At 33.6% G+C, this 14,026-nt stretch overlaps 2 protein-coding genes across 7 annotated transcripts; one reads left to right on the top strand and one right to left on the bottom strand.

Moving 5' to 3' along the window:
- Window positions 1-104: 104 nt before the first annotated feature.
- On the bottom strand, window positions 105-3,987 carry LOC106135439 (uncharacterized). The gene is made up of 2 exons (XM_013335730.2): window positions 2,664-3,987; window positions 105-2,109 (listed from the first exon to the last, which is right to left on the bottom strand). The coding sequence occupies exons 1-2, from the start codon at window positions 3,636-3,638 to the stop codon at window positions 1,837-1,839; spliced, it is 1,248 nt and encodes a 415-aa protein (XP_013191184.2). The 5' UTR covers window positions 3,639-3,987; the 3' UTR covers window positions 105-1,836.
- Window positions 3,988-6,477: 2,490 nt separating this feature from the next.
- On the top strand, window positions 6,478-12,615 carry LOC106135534 (zinc finger protein 660). 6 transcript variants are annotated; one of them, XM_013335878.2, is made up of 13 exons: window positions 6,478-6,646; window positions 6,745-7,055; window positions 7,631-7,819; window positions 8,090-8,126; window positions 8,329-8,563; window positions 8,658-8,909; window positions 9,001-9,249; window positions 9,566-9,739; window positions 10,003-10,206; window positions 10,650-10,820; window positions 11,362-11,551; window positions 11,786-11,959; window positions 12,443-12,615. In XM_013335878.2, the coding sequence occupies exons 2-13, from the start codon at window positions 6,939-6,941 to the stop codon at window positions 12,512-12,514; spliced, it is 2,064 nt and encodes a 687-aa protein (XP_013191332.2). In that variant the 5' UTR covers window positions 6,478-6,646; window positions 6,745-6,938; the 3' UTR covers window positions 12,515-12,615. The 6 variants fall into 6 exon arrangements, with proteins under 6 accessions (XP_013191332.2, XP_060807836.1, XP_060807831.1 ...); XM_060951853.1 differs by having other exon boundaries at window positions 6,630-6,646; window positions 6,934-7,055; XM_060951848.1 differs by having other exon boundaries at window positions 6,630-6,711; window positions 6,934-7,055.
- The last annotated feature ends 1,411 nt before the right edge of the window (window positions 12,616-14,026 follow it).

Raw genomic sequence — 14,026 nt, 5'->3', positions numbered from 1 at the left:
AGTGATTTGAAACATTGCGAATTGAAGCTTCACTTAGCGGATGTAAGCCCCTTATTTTAAAGGAATTGTGAGGAGTTTTAAAGAGCAAACAAATTATATTTCCTTATCAAATTATTGTCTTTATTACATATTAAAACTTGAATTATCCATTGGAATCATCATATTATCTCCATATAACAATATATACTAAACATGTGTTTGTTTTGTACTTTTGATGTCGCTAATATTTGTCCATTTGAAAGTGAACATTAGCACAGGTTTATACATAAAGTACAAATTGTTATACGAATATAAATAAAAATTAAAATTATAGGAATTACATATTATGTAATTCACAAATTAAAATCCTGGTCCCGCCTTTAAGACAAGATTCACATTAACACAATTTTCATTCATAAAAACTTTATATACAATCGATGAATCATCTTATTATAACTACTGCTTTGTAAGTTTATACCTACATAAAATTAAAAATACGAGAGGATGTCCCCACATAGTGTTCGTTTTCAATGATCTCCCTTATTAACTTCATCGATACAATTTAAATAATGATACAATATAAATGATGTAATTTACACAAGCGGCCCGCCCGGGCTTCGCATGCGTAGGATTTATAGATATTTATTTTTTTACCTGTATAAACCTTCCTTTCAAACAGGAACAAAATCCTTCCACAACTTTCCAAAATTATAAACAGAGAAAATAGGGGGATATTATTTCATAATATGTTGTGATATAAATGACATTGATAATGATTTATCACAAACGGTGAATATTATTAGATACGAATAGTCTTTTTTTTTCCTTAGTTGCCATCCCAGATGAGTGTTCCTGTGCCATTAGGAACAACTATTTGCAACTGTAGTAGTGTTTAGTTTTGCTATTAGGAACACATAACTGGGATGGCACAACTAGTTGTGCATATCAATTGTTCTATTTGAATCTTAATTCTATCATTAAGCCAAATTATCTAGAAGCATAATGACCTTTACAAAAAAATCTCCAGAAATTAAACAAGTTACTTTTGTGCACTTTTACTTGCTTCCTTAAAACAATGACTTTGAAGTGATAAGGACATTTAGAAAAAAGGTCATTATGCAAATAAATCAAACTAAATACTAATGCAGATCGATACTGCTAGAATTTATGCCTAGTCATCAAGTTATGTACTTTAAGGCATAAGTGATGATTAAAACAGTCTTATAGGAAGGGTTAAAGAAAATGCAATATAAAACCTGATTCTCATGCCAACTCTACGCAGTTGGACATTAGACGCTGGAAACATGACGAAATTTGTCATGGAATATTTTCGTGTCAACAATGTGGAGAAGGCACAAGATAGTAATAAATAATCCTCATTACAAATTATTTTTGTGAAGAAAATTTGAGTCTTCTTATTTTTAAAGAAATAAAAATGCAACTGAACAGACTTCTTGTAATTAATTAAATTCAAAACATAAAATAACTTATTAACTGGGATTCTAATAAGAATGTCATGAACGGGCATATAATAATGAGGTAAAATTGATAACTTAGACAACAAACAAAAAAAAATGGCACTAAATCAGTTATTTAAAATTAAAAAGTAATCTCAAGGTAAAATACCACTCTTCAGTCAGGAGAGAATATTCTTAGTCTGATTTATCTAACAAATATTTTCTTGCATGTTCATTACTCCTGATATATTTATAAATTTGTATGCCCCAGGAAAATATTTGGTGGCTATATCAGACATAGCTTTAATAGGTAAAAAAAAAACATACTTGTTCTCTTGAAACAATTCAAAATGGAAATTTACACTGGTCTTTGGAAAGCAAAACTAAAAATTAATAGCAGTCAGAATAGTAACCTGCACAAGTTCCTTTTACTTTTTTTTGAGCTTATTGGATATAAATTATTTTTACGTTTAGAGGGACTAGGATCATTCAAATCATATTGGAGGCAACTTTTTCCAGGGTGCCTTTTCCCTTTACAAGATTTACAGAATTGGTAGGCACAAGTTGAATTAGTGCATTCAGCCCACGGTTCACCAGATACCTCTTCAGTTACCTTCGCTGGGTACTGGCATTGCACACATGACAACTGAGCGCGAGTGTCCACAGAAGCAGCCTGAAAGAAAGACACAAATAAATAGTAGAGATTCCAAAATCAAGTATTTTTTTTTTATTTGTAAGTAATCTTGAATCTCTCTTTGAATTTATGTTTGCTAGTCACCATATTGAATAATCATTATATATAATTATCAATATAATTATTCTCACTTCAAATTGCATTACTAAATGAGCAATTGATAGATAATATACAGCCTAAACTACTGGTCATAGAATGTGGAAATTTTACATCTGAAATGTATATGTCATTTATTTTATAGTTTCATGTTTAATTATGTAAGTATTAGCATGTATCTTAAGTTAAATATGTTAAACGATTTATGCACACACCATACCACTCCAAAATTCATCTTTCCTCTCATGGGTCTACTGGAAAAGATTTATTTTGAAATAAGTAGCACCTTTGTACTATAATTACTGTATTAAATGCTCCTGTATATAATTTTGTGTACATAAATAAATAAATAAATATCTTTTTTGAAGCACTGCAAGAGAAAATCATATTCAATTCATAGTTAATACTGAATAATGGATTCTTGTATGGAAACTAACCCTCGCAAATTTCTTAAATCGATTAGTTCTGGGAGTTCCAGGAGGACTGGATGGAGGTGGCCTTGTTTCATTGTGAATTTCCCTTAATGTTCTCGATGGAACAATATCAGGCAGCTTAGGTACAATTCCGTTTTCCCAATTTTCCACATTGCTTGACACTGCATCTAAATATTTGTCATACTCCTGTTTTTTCTTATTTTTCTTCCCTATGATGCTTTTCCAAACATGCTGCCATGTATGGCTAACCAGTAGAATATTGTATATGTCATCATTAGTAAAATAGTTTAATATTAACTTTAAGGGAACTTGGCCCGTTTCAAACAGTGATTTTATGATATCAAACTTTTTATTAGGCTTATAATTAGTGATTTTAGATATTCCTGCTTGCCCTCTGTACTTTCTGTTTTTAGCAGGCTGCAATGCCTTGTGTTCACATGATAATGAATGTGTAGCAAACTCTTCTTTTCTGGAAAACTTCCTACGATTGAAAGGGCTCAACTTACAGTTGTCTTTGCAAACTTTTTTCACAGGTGTAGTGGGATATGACTCAAAAGGAATGTGCTCATCCGGAATTGAAAAATTTTGTTGTTTGTCATCAAAGACTAATTTCTGTATTTCACCAGCTATAATACTAGTAGGTGTAGCTGTTAAAGAGTTTTGACTAGTATTAGTAGAATCGAAATCAATTTCATATGGCCTCTTCACACCACGCTTTTGTAGAGTAAGCTCATCGACATATTCATTGATTGTTGAAGATAATGTTGAATAATTGTGTCTTCTGTCTCGGTTAAAGTTCCCAGTGATTACTATCTTAGGTGAAAGAAGTGATGGAGTCTCATTTGAAATCCGTGTTAATTCTAATGAGCTCGGAGTAAACGATGTATGGTATCCACTGTCCTCGGAAGATTTCGAAAACTTTAGGCTGTTGTAAGATTGCAACGATGGCGTCGCGGGCTCCGATATATGGACGTCCATATTAATTTGTCGAATACGTTTAACTTATCTCGATCATATCCCAATCGAATGACGGAAAATGCAAGTTCATTGTATTTTTGAGTCTCATTCTTTACCTGGCAAAACTTGCACGGATTTCAATGTGATAGGAACACAGTCGTCTCTTAACTATATTGTAGCCTCTCGCAAAGCAAATATAGTTAATAATTTAGAATCCAACAATCTGTTGTTGTATTTATTAAACGTTTTACTTAACTGATTGCAATTGAAAATAAATAATTTAATCTGAAATTAAAATCTAACACAACACGCTACAATACAATCAACAATACAAACTAAAGAGAGAGGGAAGGTAAGGTATCAGACTATCAGACGGACATGTGCCAATCAAAATTTGTACACTTGCCCGGCAGCCATTGCTGCGCACTCATTGGACTACCGCAACATTAGATGACGTTTGTTTTTTATTTATTGTTTTTATTACCAAGATAAAGGAGGCTGATTTTGCAGGCTTAGTACACATATATATATATATATTTATATATATATACGTATACTAAGCCTATATATATATGTATATATTTGACGGCCTCCGTGGCGCAGCGGTAGTACGCTTGTCTGTGACACCGGAGGTCCCGGGTTCAAATCCCGGCCAGGGCATGATGAGAAAAGAAATTTTTCTGAATGGCCTGTGTCTTGGATGTTTATCTATATAAGTATATAAGTATTTATTATAAAATATAGTATCGTTGGGTTAGTATCTCGTAACACAAGTCTCGAACTTACTTCGAGGCTAACTTAATCTGTGTAATTGTTCCGTATATATTTATATAGGTAGGTATCAATTACAATTTTATAATCATTTTCTTCGGCAATTTGTTTTGTTATGAAAACACTTTAAAAATGTTTGTGGTAAAATAAACAAAGCAAAATTTATTCTTACATGTTTATATGTTTCATTGCGGGATTAAGTTTGATTCACTTTCATTCTTCAGTGTCAGTTAACTCAGCCCAATGTTCTTATGGCAGCGGATCATGCGCAAACATTACTGGCCGTGCTGTTTATATAGTAAAGTTCGGTTTTGTCTTTCGTTTACTCCATTTAGTTAAAAAATGTATGACATTACAAGTCTAGAATAGAAAAGATTTATTTTCAAAATTGGATACAAGGTATCCCTTTTTGACGTCATATCACTTAAATCTTATTATAACTACAATAGTCTCTGCTGCATTCCCCATGAATTTTAAATTTACCAAACCGGCTGCTTATCAAATTCATCACCGTTATTACTTAGCAGGCATTTTATAGTATGTATTACTTTGAAGTAACATCAAGACGAGTTTATCCTTGATTTCCGACACATGTTTCAAGCCAGTGTAGTCATCTTTTTTACTTTTGAAGGTGGAAAATGTATCGACCAAATATTTTTCAATTTACACATATGGTTTGCTACGTCATTTTCCGTTTTTTTTTGCTTCCAAAGAAATCCATGCATAAATTGTAAGCCTTATCGTCGTCTGCGCAACCAAATTAACTGTGCAATTACATTCACACGTCTCTTGCACTCGTAAATCTCATGACTTTTCTCAATTACTTTTTCTCCATATCGGCTGTCAGAATAGGAAGTGCAAAAGTATCGGCTTTTTAAAAATTTTCGGAATGGCATTGTTTGAGTATAGTTCCCGAATCTCCTTCTCCTATCGCTGGTTCTTGCAAAGTACTTTCTACTACATTGATAGCCTAAAGCACAGTACGTAATAAGCAGATCACTTTATACTTCCTTATATCCCAACTCTCCTTTCCTTCCTTAAGATGAATCGATATTTTTACCCACTTCTTTATTTTCATTATTACGCGTTTCGCTGAACTGATTTTGATGCGGTTTTCAGGAAACTGTTTGTCACACTTAAGAAAAGGTTTAAGAAATTAAAAAAAGGATACCGATTGGAGGCGTTATTCGTTAGTTAGTTACCGGCCGCTACAGACGTGTTGGGGAAGGAATGGCTGTCTTGTAAATTTCTGTTATGGCCAATCCCCGTCTAGGACACCAAATACCTAAGTCTAGTCAAATTTAGTATCTTTACTTTTTGATCAAGCTCTTCTTTTTACTTTTTTGCTATCTGTCACTGTCATTGTATTGCAATCCTTTTTTTTTATTTCCTTGTTTATGATGATATGCTCGGGGCGTATTCCGTTTTTACTTTTTACCTTGAATTCCTTAACCTCGAAACGAGACTGCATAACAAAACTAAAAAATAAAATACAAAAAATCATTAAAAATCAAATATGAATACGATGAAACGAATATCAAGATATAGAATCGTTGGATTTTGTGATATTTAGCGCTTACTGGCAGTTTCACAGTATAAGTTTTTGCAGTTACTTCTACGAACACTTGTCGTCAGTGGCATCTGCATTGAGCCGTTTATTACACGTTTACGTTGATTGCAAAGTTGCGGCGTCCATTGATTTTTCTTTGGGACTTTTTCCTTAATTTGGCCAGTATTTAGTATATGACAGACTTTCCATTTCCTGCTTCCAGGCCAGGAACCACACAGCATTGTTTACCACATAACGAATGAATTTTCATTTTATTTGACTAATCTAAACTTTTAATTACTGGTTCGACCTGGCAAAATGACACACATATTATCACGTCTATATCCCTTGTGGGGTAGACAGTGCCAATAGTTTTGAAAAAACCTATTCTCAAGTAGGTACTGGGAATGACATAGCATTGACATTTTATTATAGTCATCTGTCTAGTAAACATTCACGAAAAAATAGTATGTTCGCATTAATTTCCGTTAGTATAAAGTTAATTCTCATTGACGAAATCATTACGTAAATCACTGTTCTCGCGCCAAAAAACTGACAAAAACCGGAGAACACAACGTGAATTGGGTCCACACTCACGCTTCTCGTGGTTTCTCGCCTTTTCGTGTGGAGCGGGCTTTAGATTTATAATGTTAACTATCTGTGCCTTAGCTTATATCTGTGGCTAGAATAATGGTGGATTAAAATGAATGTAATGTTTTTAATGTAAATTTGTATTTTTTAAATATTTGCATTAAATTCAATTTACATTTTAAGGTAAATTAAGTTTACTTGTGAATTATTTTTCAGGATATGAAGTAAGATATGGTTTGGCAGCTTGGTCGCATTTAGATTTTAAACATTCAGTAAATTGTTTATTTCTTAGGAATAATATGATTCCCAATCATAAACATTTTGTTTGTAGTTAATTGTGAACTGCACACGATTTATTAATGTTTATTAGCTAACTGCCGTACTTTATTTTTGAACTACTGTTAGTGACAATGAGTGTGAAGGACTTGTGTAGACTTTGTGCTAAAAGAGAAGACTTATCAAAAGACTTGTTGGACAGTAATAACAAGAATGTGTTAAAATTGATACAAGATCTAATTCAAATAACAGTAAGTATTTACTCTACATAATCTTCAATAATTTGTGTTTAAGAACATTAAGAAATATGTGAACTTCACTGCCTTTTGCACCGCAGTATAGGATAGGTGTGGGCCGTGATGTGAAACTAGTTATTCTACGCATAGAGCTCCATTTGCAGCAATGAGTTTCACATTATTCTCCCCCTGTTCAAAGATCTCATAATCTTGGAGATGCAATGATCGCTTAAGCTCTTGATGAGAACGATGCAAATGACTATTATCAGCAGTTTCTAACTTCAGACTTGAAGATGTTCCTACTGCTGCTGAAGGAGCTTTATTATCAGGAGCAACTGGGGCTTTTCCAGAGTCTGGTGCATCGTCATTAATTTCAGGATCTGTCCTGAGCCTTTTGGGTGAATCAGGTTTTTGCTTGCTTTCACCTCCCTGTCAACAATCGAACAAAACCCATACTGGATCATGATTGCTGAATGTGAAGCTTTCCTCACAATGTTTTCTTGTACTGTAAATTTTAGAAATATCATTCACATTACAAAATTCATATTAGTTTTAGAAAAATATCTTAATTATTTTAATGTTTATTTCAGGTAACTGAAGGTGACAGTTTGCCTACTAAGATATGTCTAAACTGTGAAGAAAGAATAGTAGCATTCCAATTGTATATTTTAGAGTGTTATAAGGTTCAAGAAAATCTAAAGAAAGTCTGTGCAGAAAACTTATCTGTCAAAATAGAATATGAATTACTTGACTTTGAAAGTTCAGTAATCAAGTCAGAGGTATTAATTGCACTTTATTTTGATTCCAATATTTAACAAGTTCTATAAAATACATGTTTCTCTACTAATTTCTATATTGACATAGAATTGTATGACATAGATTTCTATAGAAACAAATCACTTAAATCTTTAAACAATCTTAAGGATTTAAGTGATTTGTTTCTTTACTGTACTGTGTACTATTTCTTGTTACTGTGTTAATTTCTTTGCCATAAAGATATTCAAACAAACAAACAAATAATATAATGATTATTGTTTTTATTTGAACAGGTGAAAGACGAGTTGAATGCTGAAGATATTGTTTTAAGTAAGTCAATTATATTTCAATACTGTTTAATACTGACATAATTTAAAAATTATTTCAAAACTCTAAAACACTAGTGTACCTTTTAAACCATGAGAAATGTTCCTGATTAATTTACAAACAAACAATTGAAGTTACAAATTTTTCCTTTTTATAATATTAGTATAAGGAGATGTTGTCTAATTTTTTTTTTAATAATCAACAGGTGCAATCAATAATGTATCTTCAATATCAGAGTATGAAGGTGAGGGTTATGACAATTTTGATGATCAATTAGATACTACTAATTCTGACCAAGAAGATGATGAAGGTGACAATGTTACACTTGCTCAGCTTAAAAAAGAAAAAGTTGGAAAAAGGAGAAAAGGACCTAATAGGAATACAACCATATTGAAGGGAAACCCAAAAAAATCAAATTTGAATATAAAAGACTATGTTCAGTAGGTATTATTTATTAGTTTTTGAATGAAGCAAAAGAAGTTTGCATGGCTGTAGTTTTAAGAAAGTTTTTAAACCATCAGTTAATCATTTCAGAATGGAGTGTGATTTGTGTGGCCTTAAAGCAAAATCTTGGACTAGTTTACAAGAACACCATTCAGAAATACATAATGGCGAACTCACTCTTGTCTGTATTTGTGGATTTAAAATAAATTCCAAAAGTGTTTTGTACAATCATGTGCTCAGCCATGAAATGCAATCTGGAAACTTAATTAATAAATCAGATGATGATGGGATTATCCAAACTGATCTGAATTATTGTGATCTCAAAGCTAAACATTTTGTTAAGTATGTATTAATGTCTGAATAAACAAGCATATAGTTGATGTTTAATTTATTCTAATAATGTACATATTTATTTGAATTTTATTTATTTCAGATTGAATTGTAATATTTGTGGAGAAAAAGCAAAAACATGGGCAGTATTAGAAGACCATTATACAAATGTTCATCAAAGTAAAATGCTGGTTTCATGTTTGTTATGTGGTTTTAGCATTAAATCCAGAAGTGTGTTATACAAGCATGTATTGGAACACAAAATTGAAACAGAAAAATCAAAAACAGACCTAGAGGAGCAATTAGAAAAACGAACAGATTATTGTAATCTTAAAGTGAAAGATTTTGTGGAGTATGTTGTTGTTTATATATTTCTTTATATTTTGATAATAGAAGATACATACATACACATACATATAATCATGTCTATATCCCTTGCGGAGTAAACAGAGTCAACAGTCTTAATAAGCTTTGTTAAGCTATTTGGCTTAATGATAGAATTGAGATTCAAATAGTGTCAGTTTACTAGCACATTGCCTAAAAGAAGAATTCCAAACCTTTTACAATATCCATGGGAACGAGATGGAGTGAACCTGTTACTTTTTTTATTGGTGCCAGATACCACACAATTGATAATAGATTCAATTTATTTATTTTTTTATTTCCAGTTTTTCATGTCTAAATTGCAATAAAAAGTTTACAAGTTGGTACAGTTTAAAAGCTCATACTCAATCAATACATAAAACTCAGCCAATGGTCCGATGTGTATGTGGTGTATCACTTTCGTCCAAGACTGTTTTGTATAAGCATGTACAAGATCATAAAAATCCTAATTCTTTTTGGTAAGTAGCTACACACTTATTTATTATTTCGACACCAAGCATAGGTAAATATCTAGATAATTTGTCCTCGTTGCATAAATATGCACTCTAAAAAATTTTGACAAAACCGATAGTCTCGAAGGCCATATTCACCGATAAGTTGTTAGCCTGTCAATTTAAATTAGCACCGATTGAGCTAGTTGACCGATTGAGACCAAAGTTAGGTAGTATAGCAATAAATTTGGGTTTAAATGGTCATAAGCCAATAAATTTATAATTTTCAGTTGTGATAAATGTCCAAGAATAACAAAAACTCTCGAGGCGCTGGATAAACACAAAATGATGCATGTGCCAAAATCCGATCGGAAGTTTTATTGTAGCTCGTGTGACAAAATATTTAATACTAAGGACAGCCTAAAGTCTCACGAAAAATCACATATACCAATTGAGGAAAGAAAAGTATACCGCTGTGGCATATGCGATATGAAGTAAGTTTTTGGACATCATAATTAATGTTTATATCTCACACAGGTTTGAGATGAGAACTTTCCTTTTTCTATATTCCCAGATACGTAATAGATAAGTACATAAAGTTTGTTTTGTGTTTGTCACGCACATGAATATCCTAGATAAATTAAGATTCGTGTGCAATAGTACTGCAAAAAGGCCATAGATCAGCGAAACTTGTTGTATAATAAAAGTGTATTTAGTACCTAATTTTGTACAGTACATTTTCTGCCAGCCAGCCAGAGACTACATCTTTTCACTTTCCACGATCCTTGCATACTTTTTTCGCGATTTATCCCCATTCATAACTTTCATCATGCAAGTCGGTTTCGGTTACTCTTGGCCTGATCTTTTGCCAGAACGTCTACAATAAAGTTGATAATGTAATTATCAAATTAGAAGAGTACAATGTAATGTTTTTCAGGTTCACCACCAGGTCCTCGGCAGCCTCGCACAAGCGCGTGGTGCACGACAAGATCAAGAGCTACGTGTGCGACCTGTGCGGGTACGCGTGCGGCACCAACGGCGAGCTGCGCCAGCACCGCGCCATACACAGCGATGATAAGCCATTCGTCTGTAGGAAGTGCTATAAGTCGTTAGTATCTTTGTTCTCTTTTCTTCCTCCCGGCGTAAGTTTCTTTCACGTCCCCACCTATCTGGAGAGAAGCCGGGGTGCGACTTTGATTTTAAATATAATGACCAAAACAAAATATAAAGGTACGTCACGTGCGCGTTTACTACCTTATTTATAAATAGCATAATCCTTGATTGGGAAAGTCAGGTTCTTACCCGAAGCGACTCCCGTCTGTCCTCCGCATCCTTTACAGGTGAAACAAACTCAAATTGTATCATGATTAGACATCCAGTTGTGTCGCCTAAATGTGCAGGTTTTCTCACGATGTTTTTCCCCACAGTAAGACCATGAGTTCAAACTAATGTACATACATAACTCAGAAAAGATTCAGTGGTACACATTCGAGGTAGGATTGAATCTAAACCACCCATGCGTCGGTCGCTCCTTGGTTGTTTGTATAAAAATAACTACTTCACTAGTAATCATATTTTTTTACAAAAATGGTTTGATATTGACAAGGATTGTGACTATGATATAATAGAGTACATTAAATTATTCTTAGATTCAAGACTCATTCCAATCTATCTACACACATGGATACTCACGAAGAAACATCCTACACTTGTGGAGTGTGCAATCGAGTGTTGAACAGTCGACGAACGCTTCGGAAACATCTGTTGGTGCACGAGGAGAGATGCAGGCATGTGTGCGACTACTGCAACAAAGCATTCAAGAGGAGGCAGACTCTAAAGGTAGCACATACCGATACCTTTGAACTTTCTTCTTGCCCTAGCGGCGCACATGGACTCTCACGAAATGCAAACGCCGAGTTTCCAACCAAGTGTTGTAGGTACATCCATATTGAGAGCAGATTTGTAGGCCGTATTTTTATGTGAAAATCAAATAATTAATAAATGATAAATGTAAATAAAGATTATTAAAGGTATTTTGCTAGAAGTAATATTTTTATTTGTATTATTGCGCAGGTTCATTTATACACGCACACTGGCGACAAGCCTCTGACGTGCAAGTGGTGTGACGAGCGGTTCGCATACGCGTCCACTCTGCGCTCGCACCGCATGCGCTGCCACCCGGACAAGATGCCGCCGCCGAACTCGCACCAAAATACCTATCGCCAATACGAACATGTTCCACCAGAGGTAAGTTAGGACAGAATACACACTAATATGCCTATTAGTCTCTTGAGTAAAAGTGGTGTGACGAGCGCTTCGCATATGCGTCCACGCTGCTCCAAACAATATATACGTAATTAAAGAAAAACATATCGAGAGATCGATGTTCGAGATAGAACAGCGGGTCTGGAATGTTACACGCGATACCGTTTTTATCGCGCAATAAGCAGCTTCGTATCACGTCTTAATAAATAGCGTTCTTATGCAGAATGCGGATATTTTCCATGTTTTGTTATATTTATAAATATAATAATTCTTAGAGATTCGTTGGCAAATGGAAAAAATACAGGATACTTAGTTACACGCCATGACACAACTATTATAATTTTGTTAATTTAATGTGCAGTTGCAGAAGATGCAGCACAAGCCCTCTACAGTGGAAAAATGAAATTTGTTTCCCTCTCCCTTCCTCTTCAAATTTTAATTTATTGAGTTTTATTCTTGTTTCAGGAGTACATCAAAAGTGACCTGGCAGCAATCGGTTTAGAAAAGGATCAAACTGAAACTATACTAACTACCTAACTTAATGGTACCTGTAACATACGTCAAATCACACGATTATATACTGCACTGTAATGTAATAAGTTACTGTAGTTATATTAGTTATAAGGTATATTCGAAGGTGAAATAAATACTATCAGTATTAAAAATTGGTATTCTTTCAATTGTATATTCCTAAATCCAGTAGTTTTTTAAATGATACACATAAAGGCACGTTTGGGAAGAAGTATAAGATTACAAGAGAATGAGTATGCACGCAAATTCTATATTGTTTTCTTCTGAATATACTGCATACTTATTTTCTATTCCTACTTAAATAGTAGGGTATTTCGACCTTATTTGAATTGTAGTTCAATAATAAAACGACGGAATCATAAACATGCATCAGTAGTAAAAAGAACATTGTCGCAAAATATTATGTAATAGTTGTACGTGGCCGTGATAGTTCTGGCGAAGCGCCCGACACCACCCCCTCCTGTCGGAGTTCCCGAGTCACGACACGACACCACTATTTACGTCACATATGAATGTAGGCCGTACATAAATTTAACTTCCGTTACTTACTTTCATCATGCTACTCTCTTAAATGTAAACAATACTGTAAAGTTGGCAATAATACATATATATTTGTAGTCTGTTTGTAATCGTACTATATCGCAACAAAATTGGTGACCCTGTTTTTCCTTTTGGTAAGTCAATTGGAAGCATTTTTATTAAAAAAATATTTTTTAAGAGTTTCGTAATCAAAGCGCTAGAAATTTGTTCGTCCGATACCTACATCACCACTGGACAAAACTTTAAGTTCAGTTAATTAAATCAGGCAAATGAAAAATTCTAGAAGTGAACTACGGTTTTACGCTGTAGCATGTTGCTACTGCATCGTCGTAGAATTAGGTGGATACTCTAACCGTCGTAGCCACGTTGGCTGACATGTTTTAGTGCTAGTTACCCTTCTGATATAAATTCGCAACACAAAAATCTGAATAGGTATATATTGTTTTATACTGTGTAGGAATTTTTCACATTCGGATTATATTTATTCGTTCCGTAGTTAACTACTTATATGTACTATAATCTTTTTGTATTGTTGGGTCCCGCCAATGCAAATAGCAGTAGAAATAGCCGAGTAAATGATTCGGATCGAGACTAATCCCGCAGTTACTCCTATTACTTTGTTCAACCTCGTGCTCATATGTAGGTATGGATGGATTACTTTGTAGAATAGCCAAGGTAAGTTAATCTAGCTCAATCGCATATAAAGCGGATAAACTAGATGAAATAAATTACCTTTCTGAATGGTGCTACGATGGTTTAGTTAAATGAGTAGGTACTTATATATTAACGAAGTTAAATATGTATAGGTAAGGTGCCCAGCATTCGTGTTCGGATAATGTTTGGAATAGAGGTGGAACTGGAATCACAAATGTGAATTCTGAAGCGAGAAAGAAAAAAGCCTTTAAATTATCTTGTTAGAGTAAGAATATATAATAATAAGAAAATGCACTTAAAATATATAATTATTTTCAAGTACAG

Source organism: Amyelois transitella, chromosome 3, assembly GCF_032362555.1.
Source record: "Amyelois transitella isolate CPQ chromosome 3, ilAmyTran1.1, whole genome shotgun sequence".
Taxonomy (NCBI): Eukaryota; Metazoa; Arthropoda; class Insecta; order Lepidoptera; family Pyralidae; genus Amyelois; species Amyelois transitella.
Note: the sequence above shows the minus strand (reverse complement) of the source record. Positions and strands in the feature narration are given on the sequence as shown.